This window comes from Sturnira hondurensis, unplaced genomic scaffold (assembly GCF_014824575.4).
Source record: "Sturnira hondurensis isolate 20B ecotype Veracruz unplaced genomic scaffold, ASM1482457v3 Scaffold0016462, whole genome shotgun sequence".
Taxonomy (NCBI): domain Eukaryota; kingdom Metazoa; phylum Chordata; class Mammalia; order Chiroptera; family Phyllostomidae; genus Sturnira; species Sturnira hondurensis.
The window spans coordinates 2,217,748-2,241,538 of NW_028089093.1; the positions used below are offsets into that span (position 1 = coordinate 2,217,748).

A 23,791-nucleotide genomic window follows, 5' to 3' on the forward strand; every position below is an offset into this window, starting at 1 on the left:
AGGATCAAATTTTTCAGGAGGATGACTGAATGGCCCTCTTTTCCAGCAAAATTATTTGCAGTTCTGCTGGAAAATTTTGCATATAGCCTTAAAAATGTTTGGGGAAAATTTCCTTAGCTTAATGCATTATAAAACACTAAACAGTCCCAGCAAAGCGTCTGGCATGTAACGCTCAGTGAATGTTGGCCCCGCCTCTCACCAGAAGAGAGCACGCGCACACCCTCACGCAAACGCTGGAACTCAAATGCATGTGGTTTGGCAAGAACTATGGAAAAAAAATCAAGGATGATGCCACTAGTCTTTAATGGCAAAATCAAATGCAAATCTTAGAATTAATATGTTCATTAGATGAAGAAAGGTATACTATTACTGAACCAATAATAATGGCAAATATTGATTGACAACTTATATGTCAGTCACTGTGCTAAGCTCTTTACATGTTAATACTTGCAACAATTTGATGAGAATATGCTATATTTATCTTCATTTTACTCGTGAGGAAACTGAGACAGAGAGAGGTGTAGATACCTGTCGGGTCGCACAGTGGTGAGTGGTAGAGGATGGCAAAGCAGAGCACTCAAACTTCAAAACCCGTGACTGGGTCAACACACCCCAGCTGAAGGCCACCGGGAGCACCTGTGGTTGGACAAGCTGGGTGCATTTCTCACTGCCAAGAGGGAGCAGTCACAGCATGGGGCGATGTGCGGGTCTCGATAAGGTTTTAGGAAGGGCCTAGGAAGAATTTGGTTTCATATTAGGTGACTTAGGGGAGGGCTTGGGAAGCAGGACTCCTCTGTGGGTTACCTAGGTGCTCCCAGGAAGCAGAGATAACACCGTGATTGGGCATTTTAATGAGTCTTATGAAGAAAGAGGAAGATTAGAGAGCTGGCAGCGGCAAAGCAGCAGCGGTCACACCTGGAAAGCAGGTAGAAAAGTCAACATTCGAACTCAGGTGGTGCACTCCAGAATCTGAACATTTACCTGCTGCGAGGCCAAGGCCATGGGAGCAGCAGCAGAAGCAAGGCAGGGGTGATGGGAGAGATGCTTCAGAATAAACTATCTGTGGAGCCCAGCCAAGGCGTCCAAGTGGCAGACGGGCACCACAGAAGTCTCCAGGGGGGTGGGGGTGGGGGGGTGGGGAAGCTCACTGCTCTAATTTTAGTCTGAAGCTAAAACCAAGAGTCTCAGTCCCTTTAGGGGATGTTTTTGTTTTCCTGAAAGCCTTCTAGGCCCGCCTACCCACAGGGGCCCACTGAACACTCTACCGGGTTTTAAAAGCCCCAGTCCCATTATTCGAATGTGTCATCAGGCTACTTTCCCCCAGGGGACTGAGGGCCCGTGCTGGCAGCCTGAGGTCCCCAGTGGACTGGACTGGGGCTCCCCGCCCCCGGCACTCCCGGACCCACTTTCAGCGGAGTCACCTCCTTCTGGGGTCTCGGACCCCTCTGGTGCTGCTGTCAGGAGGCTGCTGTGTTAAGGTTGGACAGAAATCTCCTTAGGACTGAAACGGGTATCTGTTGTGCTGCCGTGAATGCACGGCAGATATTCTCCCCCTTTCTCGGAGAAGAAACCCTGATTCCCCTGGGGCCCTCCCCCTTCCCCAGCACAGAGTCCCGGAAGGACATGGAATGAAAGTGCCCTCCCAGCAGCCCCCTCCGCCCGCCCACTGACTCACAGACCAAGGTCGCGGATGGGGGCGTGCAGGGACGGCTGCTCCACCAAGTGGGGCAGATCAGTCCCTCTCCTGACCCCGAGTGCAGCGACGCCGGCAGGACTGTGCGAAGAGCGGACAAGTGGCAGTTCTCCAGGGAGACTGTCCAGATTCCCAGAACCACCTCCGTCCCTTTTCTTCCTGAGGCTTAACTGTTCAGCATCTCCTGTGACTCTGAGCTGCCTAGAATACTTCCGATAACGTGTTGCCTTAAGTCTGTCAATTCTTATTGTTTGCGTCCAAAAAAATTTCCTAATTGACACATAGAGTTTATTGAATAATGTCTTCTATTGAGCAGAGGTTTGGGAAAATGTCCTTTAATGATGTCAGTTCAAATCAATGAGCCAGGATGTGTAGTTAAAGCTCTGGTTTTCGGTTCACATGGAAACCAGACTATGCTTTTGCAGGTGACTCTTGCTTTATTAAGGTTATTAGTCTTTTTTTGCCCAGCACTGATAGGTGGTCAGAATAAATGGCCACAAAGAGAATGGGTCTTTGACCTTGATTTTCATTATGTGACTCTTTACCTTTCTTCTCAATGGACACAGATGACGTTGAATTCACAGCTCTTCTTGAACTTGTTTTATTGACAAACAAAAAATGAGAAAGACGGATTTCTTTAAATCTATTCACAAGAAAATGTGATTAGGCACTTCCTAAATCTAAAGACTATTTCTCCCGAAAGTCTACTGTTCTACAAAGTCACAGATGTCCTTAAATGGGGTCATATGCTCTTCTTGACGCAAAAAGAAGGCATTTGCTTCCAGTGGTTTGGCCTTGTGCCTCTGAGCTGCACCAAGCAGTCCTCGGGGGAATGAAGCCTCTGCTGACAGAGCGAGGAAAGAACAGGGCTACAACCACACCTCTTGAAAACCATTCAGGACGGCGAACAGGAGGCACGGCCTGAATACCTACGTGGGAACACGTGCTTGCAGATTCAGGCGAGAGATTTTTATGAGAGATCCTGGGAGCTTCTTACTCTGTAAAGTAGCAGGATACACAGAGTAATATGATCGTTCTCAAATACTTGCCCGTTCCTATTTTCAAAGTGCCTACAGGGACTGGAAGCCAAGTCATGTAAGTTCTCTTAGCCTTGGTCTCTTCCTTGGAAAATGGGGATGGTGATGGTACCTACTGTTAGGGTGCTGGGGATTTAGGGAAGGCAATCAAACCTGTCTCCAGGGGTGGGCCTCCTAGGTTTTGTGAGGCCTGAGGCTTCCATTTTTCAGAGGTGTCTTTAATTATGTGTATATATATATAGAATAAGTTATAAGGCTATCAGGGGAGGGCCCAGCAGCTGAAGCTTTATTCCCTCCAAGGTACCTCTATCTCGGCCATCCTCCATTCTCCAAGCTAGGAACCAAATGAGAAGGTAGACACAGAAGTCAGACACTTAACAACTCAAAATCCAAAAGGTTCTAAAAACCAAAAGTAGTTTCTAACTCACTTGACATCAAAATCCAACATCCTGGGAACTCATTTGACAGTAAAATTTTATCTGAATTGGTGTGATATAGTCTTCATTTATCCCACTCTGTGAATATGTATACCTTATATTGCAGAAATAAAATATGCTTGATGATGGAGGAGAGTTGTCCCAAAACCTGCACAAGAACCATATAACCTTTCTAAATATGAAAACTTCCTAGTTTGGAAATGCACATGGCCCCAGGAATCTTAGATAAGGAATTGTGGACAGTGTCGGTTTCTTCCCTACGCAACTGTGCTGGGGAACACTTCAGAAGCCCAGAAGTAGGGGCAGAGGTCTCAGGAGCAAGCTCTGTGCCTGGAGGGGCAGAGAGCCTCCGGGCTGGAGAACAGGCCTCCCCGGGGAAGGGCCACAGCCACTCCTTCCTCCTCTCAAGCTCACCAACTCTCCCAAACTTCTCCTGAGGAGGAAGAAATTATGTAAGGGGCAGACTTGAGAAGCCCAAAGAGTGACTCCTCAGTGTTTTCCTCCTAAGGAGTCCAGAAAAACATAGACATAAATATCCCCCGCTCACAGTGGGGTTATTGTGAAGTTTAAACAACACCACAATGTAGACCCATAGGGTCTGACTCATAGGAAGCCTCTAAATACAGTGACTGTCGCACATGAACCTCATGCACTGGAGTCATTTCCGCTGGATTCGATCCCAGAGAGCGACTCCCATTCTGGTCTCTGGGAGGCTGAGGAGGCTGCTTAGAAGAGTCAGTGCCACCCTCAGCAGGAGTGCTGGCCCTTAAGGGATAGATTTTGTCTTATGATTTCACGTTCTCTCTCCTTCTCTTATATTTCCTTTGTCCTGATTTCTTCACCCACTCATTTAATGCTTACTTTATCTGGTTACATTTTATTTATTTTTAAACTTTGTGTGTTTTTATTAAATACTTTAAATCCTTTCTGGAACAAGGATGAGTACAACCACATCAATGAAAAGAATTCCCAAGTGTCAGGGGTATTTGCTACTTACTCCACATACAATATCAGGTCAGTCAAGCACGGTGGAGAGACCTGGGGATTAAGAGGTCTTGCACAACTGAAATGCGGTGGGGAAATAGTCTGCACGTTAGATATTTCTGGATCCAATTACCTCTGGCTCCCTTTAAAGGTATTAATGAAGTATATTACCTGTTTTTATGAGATATCCCTGATGAATCAAACTTTTAAGAATGAAAAAAGGCACTGGAGTGGGGACAAGAGAGAAGAGCAGTGTGAGGCTTCTGGGTGAGTAAAACATAAGCTATGTCAAATTATAATTAGGAATTATTCCATTCTGACATAATTATTTTTACTTTTTTATAACCACAAAATTAATATATGTCTATTATAGAGTATTTAGAAAATAAAGATTCATATCAAAGAAAATAATGAAAATTACCCAAATCCTTCAACTCTGAGATCATTGTTAACATTCTGATGTAGTAAATCCACCAAGTCTTCTTCATTTTTCTAAAATCATATTTTATTTATTGTTTTATTACTTGCTTTTTCAGTTAACTACAGATCTTAAATATCCTCCCATGTTATTAAATAGTCCTTTAAAATAATTTTTGTGACATAAGTAATACATGCTCATAGTAATATGTTTAAATAATAGAGAATTATTGAAGACAAAAGTAAAATTCTGCTTATCTCACCAGTATCCCATTTTAAATATGACAGAAAACAAAATTTATAAAGGAAAAACTGGTACACCTGACTTCATAAACATTAAAAACTTTACAAAGCAAAAGACAATCACAAAACATAAATAATAAAAGACAAACTAGGAAAATACTTTCAATGGAAATAACACATAAATGACCAACTTTCTTACTATGCACAAACCTCTTACAAAAAAGATGTTCAAGAGCAACTACCGGTGTATTTTTAAAAACAGGATAAAGATATGGTTGACACTTCACTGATAAAGAAATGCAAGTGGCTGAATAAACCAAAAAAGAAAAGAAAATTTTAAAAGCCGTAGAAAATTAACTCCTTCATTCATAAGGAAGTGAAAATTAAAACAAAAAAGAATGTGGTCGGTAATACTCATTGTTGGGATGGTATGAGGACTCTTCTCAATCACAGCAGAAGGAAAAGTGGTGCAACCTGTTCTGAAGGATGAATTGGCAATATCAACATCCTAAATACACATACTTTGTCTCTATCCCATTTAGTGATGCAAAAAGGTATGTACAAGGACATGTGTTGCAGTAACGTTTGAATGTCAAGTTCTCATATTCAAACTTGTCAGAAACTTCATGCCTGGAATTACTTAGATTAACCACTAGATGTCACAATTGTTCCACAAAAAATGTAGCTACAACCTGCCAGATCAAATGAATTTGAAGACCACACCAGACCACCCAGCTGTGTTCCAGTGCCAGGCAGGTAAGTCCCCATAACTCCTGGCTGTAAAAACCACTGGGAGTCAGGGTGGCAGAGTAAACTGCGGACTTCTCAAGCCTCTCCTCTTAAAGGGCCTCGCACAGCACATGGACTTACAGACTCACTGTCTGGGCCCCGGCACTGGGGCAGTGGCTTGAAGGGCACCACTAGTGTGGCATACGGGGAGGAACCAAAGGGTCTGGCATCAGGGTTACTACTGGGGGACAGCTTCCTCCCAGACAGAACTGCAGCAGAGGCCATCCTACCTTTTCTGAGCCTTCCCCCTACCCTGCACAAAGCCACAGTGCAGTGGCACCGATATCTGAGTCTCCATCAACCTGGCCTACACGGAAGCCTCACCCTGACTATTACCTAAGGGTCCACTACATCCAACTCATGGGCCCACCCATGCTGGGGGCTGGGCTAGGTGCAGGCTTCAGACCTTCCTAAATTTGCCCAAACAACAGCTGAGCCTGCCCCTGTACCTCTCACTGAATGGTCCCAAACCCAGCACTAGGGGTAGCCACCTGCAGGTCGCTTTATAGCAGATGCCAAGGAGCCCCAGACAGAACACAGATGGAGGCTGATCTTGGCCTGCACCACCCAGGAAAACTCAGAATCTGCACACCCAGTGGACAGTTACAGACCACGTCAGAGCACCACCCAACCACTTCCACAAGCAAGCCATGGAGGGAGTAGTTGCTGGCCAGGGGTCACAGCCAGTCCTACCAGCTGTCTGGCCTGGGTAAGTCCCTCCCACTGACCTGCTGACAGCAAGCAAGACTCATCTACAAGAGAGAGTACACGGCCCACGCGGAGTACTCCTCAAGCACACAACTTGGAAGATAGGGGAGGTGGTGTCACTGGACATGAACAGAACCACTCTCCGTGATGTAGCTAATACTTAAGAGGATTGCTAATTTTCTTAGTTTCTCCTAATGGCTCCAACAGAAAGCATAAGTCAGGAGGATCCTGGCTACAGTGACAGCAGTCACGACGTAAACCATAGCTATCTGTAAAATGCAAAACAAAAAGAGAGATTTGTTTTCATAAACTTACTTTTATGACCAGCAGTCCTGCATTTGGGATCTCACATCTGGACTTGTGAATAATCATCATGGTGAAGCAGGCACACTGTGTGAGGTGCTCTAACTGCAGTTCTTCACAGAAACATCTACTGCGCACAGCAATAACCCTAGGAGTAGGGATAGTGAAGCAGGCACACTGTGTGAGGTGCTCTAACTGCAGTTCTTCACAGAAACGTCTGCCGCGCACAGCAATAACCCTAGGAGTAGGGAACAGCAGGCGCTGTTCCTGCTGCAGATAGAAATGTAAACAATCTTCCCCTTGCAGAGCAAGCAAGAGGCAGTTTGGATAACATGACAACTCCGCAGGCCCCCCAGGCTGGTGTACTGCCTTCCCGAGTACCCTCATGCGGGACCAGCTACAGAATTTGTGGAGTCCGGCACCAAAATGAAAATGCAGGGCACCTAGTTCAAAAATTAAGAAATTTCAAAGTGGCCACAGAATACTGAAGCAAGGGCGGGACCTTTCTGAGCACAAGGCCTTGTGTGAAATGTGCAGATCTCATGCCCATGAAACCAGTCCCGCTCTGAACTCACAATTCCTACAAAAAGCACAGATCTGGTGGGGCCTGGGGGAGGGGCGGGTGCTTCCTGGCTGCCCGCGGTTCAATATGGTTCCAGTCCTCACCACTGTGGCAGCACCGCTAATTCCCTTGGCAGCCTGAGTGACTTTGCTTCTGACAAAAAATTCAGAGGCATCTGTGGAAATAAAAACAAATACATAAACACAGACGGCTAGGCTGCCAGTCTCTTGATATGTTACTGACAATAACAGGATTTTCAAGTAAAACATAAGAGTAAGCTGATTTTATTTTCTTGGCCATGTTTCTCTTTTGACATCTTCAAAGTCTAAATAAAGTCAATTTTTGTCCATCATTCTGTCACGATATCACTTCTAAGGATACAGACTTGCACTTGAGCTGAACTACAGATACTTCTTTACCACGAGGTGTCAGTACTCATTTTCTGCTCGGTTCCTTGTCACAGCTCGCCTGATTCCACGGCCATTGTCGTTCTACCTGGGGAAGTTTGCTCATCTCTCCCTAGTCTACTTTAGCAGGCATGGCTTTCTCCACCTCAGTGCCTGACAAGTTGTACAGGCCGAGTGGGGAGAGGAGCCGTCTAAAAAGAGTAGGAAGCTCGAGGTGTTGCTCAGTGAGTTGGGCCTCCTTCTGAAAACGGAAAGGTTGCTGGTTCAATTCCCAGTCAGGGTACATGCTGGGTTGCAGGTTCAGTCCCTGGTCAGGGTGCATGGGGAAGGCACCTGATTGATGTTTCTCTCTCACATCAATGTTTTTCTCCCTCTCTTCTCCTTTCTCTAAAATCAAAAACTAAAAACAAAATATTTTAAAGAGTAGGAAAAGTTGGTTTTGGGTGCTTTCCATTGTTGTGCCATTTTTCACTTGGGTCACATTGTTTTCTGCAAATCTCCTTTCTCCTGCAACCAGAGCCCAGTGTCCTTGGACTTCTCCCCCCTGGGAGCCCTAAACCACCTTGTTGGGCCCCTTTTCAAGCCAAGTGTTAACAAAACAATCAGATTACATTCACTGTGCTGAAACGTCAATACAATTCAGGTTCCCTGTCCCAAGCCTTTTCCCTTAATAGAGGGAGCTATTGCTTGTTAACTCAACTGCCTAATGAGTCTTGGAATTAGCTATTTCCTCTCCTACCTAGGAGAGGAAACAATCAAATAGATAAAAATTAACAATCAAATAGATAAAAATAAATTATGTATTTTTATAGTCATGGTTTATTTTTATATAGGGGTCAATAGTAATCATATAACTATTATGGATATCAGAGTCATTTCCTTATAAATGTATTTAACTTTTACCCCAAACTCCATGTATGTTTATCCTTCAGTTTATTTCTCTGCTAATATTAGCAGGTGCTCACGACGTAACCAAAATCAGAGAGAACTCTGCTCCCAATCTAAGCCCAATCTCTCACCTCCCACGCCCAACACACACACTTCAGATTAGGCTGCTTTACCACATGTTGGCAATAAATATTCAGCACTCCCCACAAAGGAAGCTGAGATTGTGAGATTTTTTTATGATGCGGAGCAAGGAAAGCTCACACGCCTCTTCATAGCATAAAAACAAATATCCTTCAAAACTGGTCCCCGGCATTTGCTTTAGCTTCGTGTATTAGCCATCTATTATATAATCAATCACTCCAAAACTTACCCTCTTAAAACAACAATGACCATCAATTTACACAGTTTGTGGGGGTCAGGAAGTTGGGCAGCTCACTGGAGGATTCTGGCTTGGGGTCTTTCTTTCACACAGGCAGCAAGCACCATGTCACCATGGCTGCAGTCATCTGAAGGCTTCACTGGGTTTGAGGAACTCTGCTTCCAACTTGGCTCCCTAACGTATATGGCCGGCAACTTGACATTGGCTGTTAGCAGGAGGCCTCAGTCCCTCCTATAATAACCACGGGGCTGTGCCTGTCCTTGCAACATGGCAGCCGGCTTCACCCAAAGCAAGTGATCCAAGAGAGAAAGGCAGAAGCTACGGTGTTTTATGACCCATCACCTCAGGAGTCACATACTACCATTTCTGCAAAATCTGATTGGTAACTTAGGTCAGCCCTGCTCAGGGGTGGATGGAACCACATAAGGGTACGAATACCAGGAGACAGGGATCATTGGGGGCATCTTTCAGGCTAGTTATCACACGCATCATGTTGCTCTTTCCATCAAAAAAGAAATTCCCTGAATAAGGAATGTGACCAATCTAGTGGTCCCTGAAAAGGGGTAGTTCTTATTATTAAATCTGCATTCTTTGTTATATTCGATTTGTGAGATATCGTGTCAATAATTGCTACAAGTCTTATACGCTATGGGCACAGTGAGAAAAACCTCCTTCTAGATAATTGTGTTGCCACGCTGTGCCGAGCTCTCGGCTTTTCCTGCTTCTGTATTTTGTGATGTACTCCTGAGTACCACTGCATAAGACCTCCCTCCCACTCATACCCTAAAGGCGTAGTCTCTGTTCTGAGGAGCAGTTGCTGAAATATTCTAAGGAGGTGAGAGACTAGGTCATATTCGCATTTTATTAGGTTCAGGATGGATTGGTGGTGGTAGGGAGGGAAATGGAGCAACACTGGAGATAGTCCCTTTATCACAGTTTTACAGCTCTCAGCACTCAATATGATTCCTGATTTCCCCATCAACTAACTTGAAGCTCAACAAATTAATTATGCCTGGGCAATGGCATGTGCCGGTAAAGGTTTAACAAACAGCTCTCAAAAATAAAGAAGGGAAGGAAGGAAGAAGGGGAAAGGGAGGAAGGGAAAAAGAAACAGATTCTAGCTTGTACTATTTGCCAATTTCTGTGGCATAAATACTTCCACCACAGCCAATTTCAAGCTACTGATGTCACTGAAAAGGGAGTTTGAAAGAGATGTGCACAACTGACCAGTGCCACCTGGCTCCGGTGGCCAGGAGCAGGTTAGCGGGTTGGAAACAGAAGGGACCAGCTGAGCCAAAGCCTTGGCTCACATGGCCAGCAAGGGGGAGGATGGGCTTCCTGATCACCCAAGTGGGGCTGCCGGGACCTGGGCCTCCCCACTCCCTGCGGCAGTCTCCGGGTGCTGAAATCCCCACCGGGACCTTCCAGACCACAGGACTAGCCTAAGGGTGAAGGCAAGAAAAGAGACACGGGGGTAGAGGAAAAACTCTTAAAATATAACTAAATGATCTCGATTTACTGAAAGTATCCTTTCAAACCGATGAATGTGAATCTTGGATTGAAGCCACCAGGTATAATGCAGCTTAAGTATCAATAACACCTTTTCTCCTAATGAAAAGTTACCCTTTTCTATTAAACAACGCCCCCACTTTAACACTGTTTTTACAGAGCATTTTACCAAACAAGCACGCCTCAGAATCACGATTACTAGCCTCCTGTTCACAGGACTTGGTCACACTGGGTTTTTCATACAAAGCACAGAATGTTTCCTTTCCTCACTTACCACCTCACTTTCTTCCTTAAAATTTGAAGAATTTGCTTTATGAGACAGCATGGGATTTGGTGTGTTCCCAAACAATACACAAGCACCCCAAATTCCCCGTTAACAGTAGACCGGGAGTGAACAGCTGTGCTGTGGCCCGTAGACCGTCCTGGGCTGGAGGGCGGCATTTACCGCTTTCCTTTCTTCTCCACTTATTTACATCGGTATGAACACATGGACTTTTGCTTTATTCATTGGGTTATAACCCATTACTATCTTCTCTTTTGATGCTCAGATTTCCCAGATCTGGCCGTCGGGGACCTCTTCAGGCTGGCCCTATGTAACTTCATAAGCCCCCAACATTCGCACATTCCCTTCCTTTCTGGAAGAACAGGATGTGTTGGGCTCATCTCGTACTTTCCTAGCCCAGGACCAGAATCAGTCTTTTCTCCAAGGAGTTCTGTGTGGAGTGTTTTTTTTAAATAACCGATCTTGGAGAGCAGTTGCAAGTTACCTGTGTTTCTCATTTCTGCTTGGCAAATGGGTCTCCTGTGTGTTTGATTAGCACGAAAGGCTTCTCTCACATTTACTCACCCTCAGTGAGTGCGCCTGCCCAGCTGAGGGGTGATCTCTGCCTTGTGGGGAGTTAGCACCGCAGCTGGGGATGGCCAGCCTGATGCAGCTTCAGATTTCCAGTGCAACACACGGCTCTGCCGCCAAAGGTGCTGTGGGCTCAGTGAGGAGTACACGTGAGAACTAGCCCCAGAAGGCTGCAATCCAAAAATCAAAAAGCTCATCCCAGGCTTCAGAAATGTTAAGGTGACTTACCTGTCAGGACTACTGCTCCTGGCGACCTCAAGTTCTGCAGAGTAAGGAAAGGTCCTCCTGTGTCACCCCTGGGTAACTCCCACTCTCCAGAATCACAGACCCTTAGGTAACGCCACTGAGGAGGCAAAACTGGTACGCTGATTCCAGTTAGTGCTTTTTCATGGAATGCTGAAACAGCAAACTTCTAGGACCACTCTGAGAAATGGAAAAAATGGTTTTGATGCGTCTGAAATAATAAATCCAGTTTCTAATTCCTTTCCAACTGCTATTCTATACTGCTTTAAATGGTGTTGTGTCTTCTTAAATTAGCATATATTTGAAAAACATTTCTCAAAATATTTTACCTTAAAGCATGGAGGAAAACAAGGATAGAAACAGAAACTTGTAAAAATACATCTTTTAATAACATCAAGAAGTACAGTGCAATTTTATCGAGGTTTTACATTGCAGCTTACAACAAACATATTATCTATTACAGTGAATATTTACAAGTAAAGTAAACTTAGGGTTCTTTTCTCCCACACAGGGTAAACCGAATCTGGTGCGCCGTACCACATTTACGGTTTCTTTTCAAGCTGGCTTCTGCAAAAGGCCCTTAATTTAAGCTCGTGAAAACAAAAAGATCCCCCATCACAATGATAGCCTGATGAGTGCTCAAAAGTTACAAAAAGGAGTTGTAAATGCTTGCTTTCCTTTGATGGCTTTGAAAAATAGCTACTGATAGCAAATCTGAAATATTAAGGACAAAAGAGGGAAACAGCTGTTTGTTTTGTCTAGTGAATCTATAATAAATACCCATTTAAGGTGACATTATGTAGAGAATCCAAAAGATTCTTGCAGGAAAAGTTAACATTTATATTTATTATCCCATGGGCTAAAACTCTGATATATTAATGGTTAATTCTACTTTTCTTTAACATTGTTTATACAAAGAACAGAGAGAGGGTTGAATTCTTGACACTTCTGGGCAAAGTGAGTGAGAGAAGGGACTGAAATTAGTGAGTAAAGGGGGAAATTAATATTAATCTCAAAATTCTACCTGCCATTGTCTTGGAATGATCAAGATTCAGCTCAATCTAAGAAGAGGTAGAAGGAAGAGAACTGAAGGAAATCAGGAGCTGTAACTAAAAGCCCATAGTCACGCATGCTTTCTCTGAACGACATTTAGAAATTATAGACCTGGATTTACTTGCTACATACACAAACAAGTGTTGGAATTAGGAAAAAAAAGTACCACTTACATCCACGAAGTACCAGAATCATACTCAGATTTGCAGAAGCATAAGAACCTGTTTACCATGCAACTAACCATTTGTGCAATGCTAAAAAGCCCAATAATGGATAATGGTTACTGGAACAAAATCCTTATGAACACAGTACTGATGTGTAGCAAATTACACCAATTAAGTAAGCAGCTGAAATTCACAAGGGTAAAGACCCAATATCCCTGAAGTCCTAGGCATCTGTCTCAGTGTTAACGATTTCATCTGAATCTTAGCCCATTAGAAGAGATTTTAAATACTCCTCTCTCATCAACACACTTTTAGAGGTGAAAAGTACCAGTAAACATTTAATTTCTCTACCACTTGTTCCTATTCTCATGAATCTTATATAGCTTTATTACAGTTTCTAGGCTAACATGGGTGCTCTAAAGGATCCAATAAATTGAATTTCTAGGTTCCAGAATATCACTGGCATTGTTCAATAAGCTTGTCTACCAGAAAGCCATGTCTCTGGTTAAAATATATTCCTGGATCAATGATTAAGGAGTTCAGACCAGCTACCAACGAAGTCAGACTGGTCCCATTTCTTAGTGAATGGGAAACAGTCGCACACTTTTCATGTATCCTCTGTAGCACCTACTAAAGGGCTGGGCACAGATACGCGCTAGAGGAGATGCTCAGTGACGGGGGCAGGCACTGAGTCAAGAGAGAATGTGGTCACGGTGAAGACACACCTCACTTCACCCCTCACTCGAAAGGCAGTCACGAGAGTGAACCTCTGATGCTTGTCACTGAAGAACAGAGGCTTGTCCCCTGCCACTGTCTAAAAGTGAACAAACCACTTCAGCCTCTTGATTTTTTTCCCTCGGTCACTAAGAGATTATACATGGGCATGAGTACCACTCGGTGGATGGTATCAGTAAAAAATGTTTTTCTCACTCAGAGGAAGCACCAATCCATCTCATGGCACATTTTAACTCTAATAATACAATTTATAAAATCATTAACTCTTAAAATTGTTAAATGTTATCCATACCAATATATATTTATAATGCTAGGCTTATTTTCTCTATCACTTAAAATGCATTTTATTTTTAAACACTGGCATGAGGTAGAAGGAACTCAGGAAAAAAAACTAATCTTCAAAATACCAAACACTATCCAATCAATTAGCCCCAAGAGAGAACTAAGAAAAGTCACAGCCTTAAGCTCGCACAGTCTAGTTGGACTACTGTAAAGGTATCAATTACCCTTACTGAAAGACATTTCTTACATCTGAAATTGCCCTTTTTTGTTTTCTACTGGTTTAAGGTATTGTAGAGAAAGGACAATACACATTCCAAAATATTCATAAAGATCATACACAACAGCTTCTCTCAGCCATCATTTTTTACACGATCCTGTTGCTCTAGATCATTTTCAGTTGAGACACGGGTCCTTTCCACTTGAATTACTGATCAGGTATCAATATGGAGGCTAAAAGTCCTCCTAGCATAAGAAGCAAGATACAAGAAATGACTCACACTTAAAATAGTGTACTTTTCATAAAACTAGCAGCACTTCATTCTACCAGAACACACAAATTTGGCTTCAGAGACTGGTCAGAAACAAATGAAAATGTGTAACTGTCTGAAACAGCTCCTTGTACAAGAGAAATGTGAGGCTAAAAGTTTTCTTTAAGAACTATTCCTCCATTAAGTGGTGTGAGAAACTACCGGAATGTCAATTTCAATGGCAGAGAGGCGGGAGCGTGATGAATAGGGCTGTGGGTAAGTGTGCATACTGGGAGGGTGGGAGTACAGTGGTTGCCAGAAAGGAGAAGGCAGAGATTTGCATGCACAATACCAAACAAACAGGAGAAGGGAGGTCATAAAGAGGCCCCCAGCACTAGCGATTGTGACATACACTGCATAGTCAAACGTGAAGACTGGCTCGAACTTCCTGTTCAGATGGATGTTGTAAAAGAAGACCCAGATGGATGGGGAGAGGCTCACAATACCCGCCAGGAAAAAGAGCAGCCCGGCCACCAGGTGGCAGCCTGCACTATTGACCAGACACTTGGCCAGTTTGATGTTGGGCACTGAAGACCTGAAAGCCGTGTTACACATTCCAATCAGGCAGAGCAGCAGGGCACCCATTGCGATCAGGATGCTGAGGGGCAGGGCAAACTGGAGGACTCGCAGGTCCAGCTGGTCAACCGATGAGTACCAAGCAGTGTCGTACATCAGGCAGTCGCTGCTCCCATCGTAGCGGGCACACTTCACCCACAGGCCTGTGTACACAGTCAGGTTCTTCTCATTTTTGTTGAATGTGATCAGTCGTAATTTTCTCCAGTTGGGAAGCAGAGTCCCCGCAAAGAGGCCGGCTACCGAGGCGATTCCACACAGGAAGGAGAGGACTGTGGCTGCATGGACATCCCGACAGCCCATGGCGGGCAGGCTCGTGCAGCACTGTCAGTCAAACTAGGGGTGACACACAAGAGGACAGAGCATGAGGGGCCAATAAGAGAGCAACATAACTGATGATGTCACTGAGAAGAGGAAATTCTGTCCTTGTAGCCTCCATATGCACAATAAAAATGTCTACAAATGTGTGTGTGTGAGACCTTAGCACACAGGTGTACACACATTTGCTCGCTTACCACTGACTGGGTCATGTAGCAACTAAAGTCTTTAGATGAGTATTTTTCTTCACAGCAAATCAGAGGAACCACCAAAATAATTTCGAATTCTCTTAACATCACATCTGAAATTCTTTTGGTTGTCAATAATCGTTCAACACACATATATTAAATACTTTCACATGTCAGACATTCAAATATACAAGATCCGGGCATTCAACAAGCATCAACTACAAACACGATAAATTCATCCTCAAATGCTCATGCAAATGTAAAATGAGACTAGCACACAGCAGGGGGGAAGGCGGCTCTAAAGACACGGGTGCAGGGAAAGGAGCACTCCAGGGCAGCAGACTGCTTGGGCTCCAACCCCCACGTCCTCACTCACTAGCCCCATGCACTTAGTTACAAACTTCTCTGTGCCTCATTTTTCTCATCTGTAAAATGTGAAAAGCAACAGTGCCTACCTTACAGAACTGTTCTAAATATTTACTGAGTTAATACAGTATCAAGAGCTTAAAACACATTACTGTAAGCACAAGGCAAATGTTAATGAATTACTTCTCAGTGACCAGCTCAATGCTTGGCACACTGGAGGAGTTCAGAAAATGTGCTGAATAAATGGTAAAGAAGAGAAAGCAAACACCTCATTTCTTTATACTGGGCACACTGGAAAATTACAAAATGTAAATGGACTCCTCTCCAATGAGTTTGCCAAAATAATAGACAAAGGTCCCTGAAGTTATTCTGCTCAGCTACTTCCTGGCTGTTTCAAGATGACCTGTGCGCTTTGCAAATTTTTATACCACTGGTTATTGGTTATTATATTAGTATACTACTACTGGCTCTTATATTACTGCTCACATAAGATGAATGCTAAAGTTTCTGAAGTAATGATTACCTATTTCTATTAATGCTACTATAGGGAAAAGATGTGGCCAGGCCTTTCTCTCATCCCAAATTAAAAGGCTGTGTCCTTTTTCTGTGTATGACAAACTATAACCAGTACCTTATTCAGTGTTAATTTCTTCAAAAGTTTGAAATTCACTGTCCAAACACCACTGTTCCTCTGCCTTCTATCATGCCCCTGTGAGGCAAAAGGACAGACCACTTTAATAAGGCAGCACATTTACGGAACTTCTTTTAGTTGGATCATGAGAAAGCGGCAAGGTTGAGAATATTCTTACTTCTGGATACAGTACAGGTTTACGAATCCATCACCTTTTGCAGGGTCAAATCTTATCTACTGAGATAATGGAGTAGCATTCCCAGGGGTTCAGGGGTCAGAAAGAAAAACACAACCAAAATGCTACAAAACTGGTTGACCAAATGTATTCAAATGAGAAGATCAACGTTCTTGGGAAAATTATGTATTTGTATATTTAATCTACTCATGTAAACCAGGAATAACTTTAGTAGCAGAAAACACAGGTATGTGTACACACTGATCTCTACACACACATATAAAAGTATACAATATAAAGTCAGAGTTTAAGCACAAGTGACCATATTTAAAGTCCTCAATTTACATATAATTAGTTCTAAGTTACTCCATTGTATTAGTTTATTACTGGTTTCTCATGCTGCTTTCTGTCAATGTTACCAGAAGTAGCAACTATTTAAGAAAATGTTATAGATGAAAAGAAAGCCAGGATCATAGCCCATACTTTTGTGTGTGTGTGCAAACTAGGGAGAAAAACTTGCTTAAATTTAGCAACCAACCACCTTGGTTGGGCAATGGAAACTCTGGTGCAGGTTTGAGAATATTTACACTGGAAAATGCAACTGATGAAACTGAGGGTTCTTATGAGGGTTCTTAGGACTTTTATTAAATTTAGGTTTAAATCCTACCTCTAGAAATCACACCCCTCTCTCTCTCCTCCACGTACACACACACACACATATACACACAGACACACACACACAGTCTCCTCCTCAGAGACCTAGCTGTTTCCTGGGGCAACTAGCAACCCCTAGGGAAGCAGAAAACAGCACCCTGGGCCTGACTAATAATCACAGCACCCAGACCTCTGGCAGAGTAAAGGTAACATCTTGACCTAAGTTACGTTTCAACTCCTGAACCCTAAGGAGCAATGACCACCCCCGACCCAGCCACTTCCCCACGAACCATATAAAGGGACACCAGAACAAACCTCAGAACTGTCCTCAAGACCTCAAGAAATGATTTATTAGCCTTACCTCACTTCCAACCAATCAGCTCCCGGCATGATCCCAAACCTTCTAACCCACGGTGTTAGAATTTGTCCTTCTAATCTGTAACCTACACGCCATCCAGGAGTTCAAGCTTCTGAGCATTAGCTTCCCCGTTCTTCTGGGTGGTGCCATCCATACTAAAATAGCCAATATTTCCCCACTGCAATGTCTAGTGTTTCTAGCACCAGGAGGACAAACTCTTTTTTGTTCGGTAACACTAATGACATCAAGCTCCAGAATTCAGCTTCCCGTTGGCTTTCACTCATCCACCTGTCACCCCCATACACTGTAAGCAACTTGCAGTCATTTGAGGAATATTTAAATAGATGAGTACCAGGCCCTGTTCCAAGACCACAGTACTCACAAAGTCTACTGATAATGTGGAAATGAACAAGGAAGTACCACTGCTGAGCAATCATTCATTCAACAGGTATTTCCTGAGTATTTAGCACTGTGTTAGGCCCTGGAGGAACACTGAGGCCACTAAGATCTGGACTCTGCCCCAATATGTAACAGTATGCTGTTTTATAGGAACTCAAAATACCGACAGAGAACCAGTTGTGTGATTACTACATATCAAGCAATTATCGTTCAGTATTAAGCAAAGAGAGCCAATAATGTATGTTTATAAAAATGTATCATCCAGGGTTAAAAAACAACTGAGCAATGAAAGACAATGATGATTTGATTCAAGTTGTAAAGACATTAAAAAAAATTCTGTTTCTTTCAAAACTTGGGAACTCCTTCAGGTGACCTGTTCAGAGTCCTAACCCAATCATAATTCCTCCTTGTTTTCAGAGGCAGGGTTTAGATACTGGGGGTAGCAACACAACTGAGATTCTCCAACCAAACTGTCCTGTATCACTGGTTCCTAAATGCAAATGGATTGAGAAACAAGATCAGGATGAACGACTTTATTATTAATAAACAAACTCCTGTATTTCTTTGCCTACAGACAAGCAAAAAATGCTAATGAACAAAGGTGGGTCAATGTTTATTTTGGTATAAAGTGTGTTCAAATTTATCTTGCATCAAATCAATACAAGTGATGGATCAGTCCCCTGAAACTGCTTTTGCTGAAGCATTCTTAGCTCAGATCAAAAAGAAGGCCTACAAGTTGTATTTACAAAACCAAAAGGATGCACCATTCTTAGGAAAGGAAATACTATTAACTTCAACACTTTAGATGAATTTCAACCTCAGAGCTGGAATTAATGTCTTCACTCTTTGCACCTTTCTTTGGTTCCCTTAGTTTTTTAAAAGATTTTATTTATTTATTTTTAAAGAGAGAAGGAGAGAGAAAGAGGGAAAGAAATATCAATGTGTGGTTGCCTTTCACGGGCCTCCAACTGGAGACCTGACCTGCAACCCAGGCATGTGCCCTGACTGGGAATTGAACCAGTGACCCTTTGATTCACAGGCAGGCACTCAATCCACTGAGCCACACCAGCCAGGGCTGCTTTGCTTTTTAGGGTGCTCTTAACTTCATACACATATAACTTGATAAGTCATATATCCCACTAGAGGGATAAGTAATACTTTATAGGGATAGTTAGGAGAAGGAATATGTTAAGTGATTTAAAACTGAAAGATAGTGCCGAGTCTCAGGTTAAGATTTGTTTGTACTGAGGGTAAAAAGACCTCTACTTTTGTGCTACACATCAATAAATTTTGAATCATGAATGATTTTTTCAAATGCAAATCTGATCATTCCAGTACATTTCTTACTATTCAGTGACTTATTTGAGAATAAGTTTTTAAAGTTTGAAGAGAATGAAGTTTTTAAAGTTTCAAATCCCACCAACTGGTTGCCAAATTCTCAATCTTCTTACATGTCACCTTACATTACACACTGTAGTCTATATAGCTATACTGCTTTTCTTTTAACTTCTCAAATTTCCCATTTTTTAAAAGAGATTTTATTTATTTACTTTTAGAGAGAGGGGAAGGGAAGGAGAAAGGGAGAGAAAATTCGATAGGTTGCCTCTCACAAGCCCGCAACTGGGGACCTGGCCTGCAACCCAGGCACGTGCCCTGACCAGGAATCAAACCCACAACCCAGGTCACAGACTGGCGCTCAATCCACTGAGCCACACCCAGCCAGGGCTAATTTCCCACTTTTTAATTTTGCGAAGGTCTTTTCTTCATGCTATTCTTCCTCCTAAAACTTTCTTAATCCCATCCTACTCTTTGCTTAGCTAACACATATTCATCTTTCTAGTTTCCAGTTTCCTGGCCCTAACCCTGCCCTTCCCACCCTTCTCTTTAATCTTCCTCATGCCCCTAGTTACATGCTCTGGTAGCACCTTTGTACTTTTTCCTTGGTAGCAGCAATTGTGCTAACTCCTTGTTCAGTATTTATCTTTCCCATCAGAATGTGAATTCCAGGAGGACAAAGAGCCTTCTGTTTTATTCACTCCTCCGTCCAACACTGGCGCACAGAAGGCACTGAATTACTGATACATGAATGAACAAACAAACAAATGAAAGGCCCATACAATGTGGTCAGGATACAGAGAGAAGGTTATAAATCTGCTCTACTGCCAACAGTCCCATTCATTCATACTGTTATCTGACATCACCCAGCTTCTTCTAGACTGTGCCCCTGCTTTCCACGCTCTACTGGCAGTCTTTCCATTTTTTTTCCAAACAAGAAGGTCATTTTCTTCCCCTAGAAACTTCCCAAGAAAAATGAAGCCTTTGCCAGCTATTTATATACAAACTATGCTTCTAGAAATATCTAAGTCTGGCAACACTGATTAAGTTCCACAGTGATTAGGGAGTCAATCTTTTATGACTTTGTTGCTGTTTATGTTTTCAACTTAATAAGTACATTATGCATTGGATATACCTCCTCTTCAGTAAGAGTAGATAATAGATCAAATTAATGTTTGCTTATCAAAACTAAATAACTTATTATATTTGCATTTATATTTCCTTTTTAAAATAGCAATGGGGAGGAAATAAACATCTTTTTGCCATATGAAAACCCCTTATTAGGGACTGCAGAAAACATGCAAAGCCGAGCACACACTTTAATAGATCCCATGAACACCAGCTGGAGACAACCTTGAGCTGGGATACACTTCCTCATTATTTCCTTCTGAGAGCACCTAGGCACTGCAGTCCGGGGGGTCAGAGACCCCAACTGGACTGGACATCTATTTCCTCTGACCCTCAGTACTCATCTGTAAATTGTCCCCCCGTAGTTGTCAGGCCACGGATAGTAAAGCCCTTTCTAAAACAGAATACGGTCAGAAATTTAAGTTTGTAATGATTATTAGCAGGATTTCTTACTCTCTTTAGCCAGGAACATGCCTTTATTCTGAACTATCAGCAAACAACCACAGATGACTACAGCCATGTAAAAAAAGCGACAGAGCATTCCCTTTGGAGTAGTTACTGACCAAAGCAAATAAGGATTATTTCAAAACACCCACTTCATATCAGTCATGTGACTATCTGTTCCACAGTGATTTCCGGGAAGTAAATGGATAAAATTTTATGCAAAATAAAAAGTCATCAAAGATACCATTCCAAATAAAAATATTTTCAAAAAGATATCTGTTCTGTGGTTTTGAATAGAGTTCAGAGTAGTATGGAGCAGAACAATGGCTAAGAGCTATAGAAATTCACAGATCCATTACTACTTATCTTTTCAGGGACAGTTTTAAGGAATAGCTATAAAAGAAGACATGTAACAGCAGCTACATTAATTCTTGATGATAACAGCTGAAGTCCCTTCCACCTGTAACTTGGGTTTTCCTAGAAACCTGTAAGTCAATCATTGCACTCACAAAGGTCTGTCCTATAACTCATTTTTGCTGGAGAAAAATGTGTCATCTGATATATAGTAGCAAAAAGAAGGGAAATATAATTAAAGGATGTACTTACTCTTCAAGGTACTTGATAGTTCTACAACTTTAATCAACTTAGAAGAAATATATGCACCTCTGAACAAAGAGTAGAGGTGGTCTGGGCCTAAAGAAATAGGAAAAATGCCTCAAATTAATACGATACTCCTTTAAAACTCAATTTGGATTCACCTGGAATTAAGAAAAATACTTTGCAATCATATAAAACCAGTGAAACACTTTATCAAAAAAAGGTAGGTAGGAAGTTTTTTTTTTAAAGGCAGTTTATCCCTGTGGCCAAGAGTATTCAATTAAAAAAATATATATTACACTGTCTTGCTTTATAGAAGTGGAGGCTCAGAACACACTACCCCCAAATATGGCACCCTAGCAGATTGTACATTTCAAGCTGAAGGGATCTGAGAAACAGCATGGGCAAGGAGGGCTTTCGGACCTTACCCAGAAGCAGGTCACTAAACCCTCATGACAGGGTCTACACCAAGATTCCTACACCAAGATGCTGGGAGCAATCTGAATGAACAGGCCTCACTGCTTCCCCTAGTTTATTACACTTTGCTCCTATAGTATTTCATAGGATCACATTTTCCTAAGACTTTCCAGTTTTCATCAAAACTAGCATAAAAATACTCAGGTTTAACCACTTTTGGCGGGGGTCTTCACTTCTGTATGAAGGCTTCCATGTCACGTAGAACATACTGATTAAATCTGTATGCTTTTAAAAACTAAAGGCAGTTTATGTAACAAACAGAAGAAAAATTAACTCGCTGTATGGGAAGACTGGAGAAAGAAGAATAAAAATATCACTTTACTGGCTTGGCAATAAATTATCAACATCTGATGAATTTTTAAATCATTTTCATGACTGAAATCATTTCATAAGTGAAAGAATAAAGAGGGCTGAGGAAACACTGCATTTAGCTGTCTGGGAAGTAAAAGAAACTCATGTTTCTTTTATGCCTTTTACTAGGATAATGACCACAAAACTAGGCAAGGCTGATCCTCATTTTGCATGCTAAAATTTGCAATTAGCGTGCTTTTTTGAGTTTACAGTTACACCAATGGCGCAACCTGCTTTTTAAATGTCTCCATATATCTTTTTTAAGCATCAGCAACTTCCTCTTCAAATACTATTTATCTCAATAGGTAGGATGAGGATGAAAACTTGTAAACGCCCGATAACTTCCTGGATCAAGGCGTTTATCACCAACCCTATTATGATCATTATATGTCGTCCGACGCAGTTTGCACCTTGGAGATTACAATTCGATATTTTATTTTCTAAATTTGTTTCCTGAGTTGGTATCAAGCATAATTGCTCACTCCAAAATTAGGTGAATCACTTTACAATTAAAAACACACCCTAGCATCCCTGAGCAACTATTTTAAGTGCGGTCACCAAGGAAAGCAAACCTAGCTTCCAGAGCCATCCGCATTCCCCCCACCCCTCTCCCCCTCCTTCGGAGCTGCGTCCTTAGCCGCACAGGAGCCGGCAGAAAGAAAAGGGGGAGGGGGCTCTCTCCGTTCGAGCCAATGGGGAGCCCGCAGCAGTGGCAGTGGAACGCTCTCAGAACAAGCCCGTGCCTGCAACAGTGAGTGGGTTTGAACAGCGAGCAGGTCATCATTACACAACCACCAGCAGCTGGGGATTCTGAAATAGCAACTTGCAGTTGCACAGAGCACACCCAGCCAGCCCAGCCGCAAGCCCTGAGCTGCTCCCGCAAGACACTGCGACATTTCCATACTTTCTGTGTACAAAATAAATTTTTAAAGCTTTATCAAATACCTCTCCTCGCTCAATTTTCATGCCCACCAATGTGGTCAGCATCTTTCAATGTCCCTGATTTCCTTCCAGTTACCTGTTTTACACAAAATCCTCAACTTCTTATGCAAAAGACCCCCAAATCGGAACATTCTCCACTACACCTACCTGTTCCTCACATCCAAGGCATTCTTCTCGCCCACACCGAGGAGCCTCTCAAAGTATCTCCCTCTCAGTTTCCCAGGAAGTGCGTTCTCAGCGAACCGCCCCGGAGGCTTCTGGGAGCCGACTCAGTTCTCCAGAGGTCTAAACGGGAATGCCCTGGATAACTAGGAGACTACAATTCCCAGAATTCACTGGGCTACCGGCCGCAGCAACATCCTGCGGTCACCTCCCCCGCCTTTCTCCCACTTCCTCCATTCCACCTGCACCTTCCTTTCCGTCTAGATTTGAGTTACTGGTCTTAAAAAGAAAAAAAAAAGTTCAACCAAAAAAACCCCACCTGGAAATAGTTTTGATTTGGGTATTTCTGACAAAATGTGGTTTGTCTATAAAGTTCGTTAGCAAATAATCCCTAAATATTTTTTTCCCTTCAAATCATTTAGCAACGCACAAAGTGGTAAAGTAGTTGAATTCTTGAGAATGTTCAAAGGTACAGAAAAT

General features: G+C 42.7%; 1 protein-coding gene across 1 annotated transcript; it reads right to left on the reverse strand.

The window, feature by feature from the left end:
- Positions 1–12,017: 12,017 nt before the first annotated feature.
- On the reverse strand, positions 12,018–23,427 carry CLDN12 (claudin 12). The gene is made up of 3 exons (XM_037066086.1): positions 23,297–23,427; positions 21,389–21,475; positions 12,018–15,122 (listed from the first exon to the last, which is right to left on the reverse strand). Exon 3 carries the CDS (start codon positions 15,087–15,089, stop codon positions 14,355–14,357), a length of 735 nt encoding a protein of 244 aa, XP_036921981.1. The 5' UTR covers positions 15,090–15,122; positions 21,389–21,475; positions 23,297–23,427; the 3' UTR covers positions 12,018–14,354.
- Between the last annotated feature and the right edge of the window lie 364 nt (positions 23,428–23,791).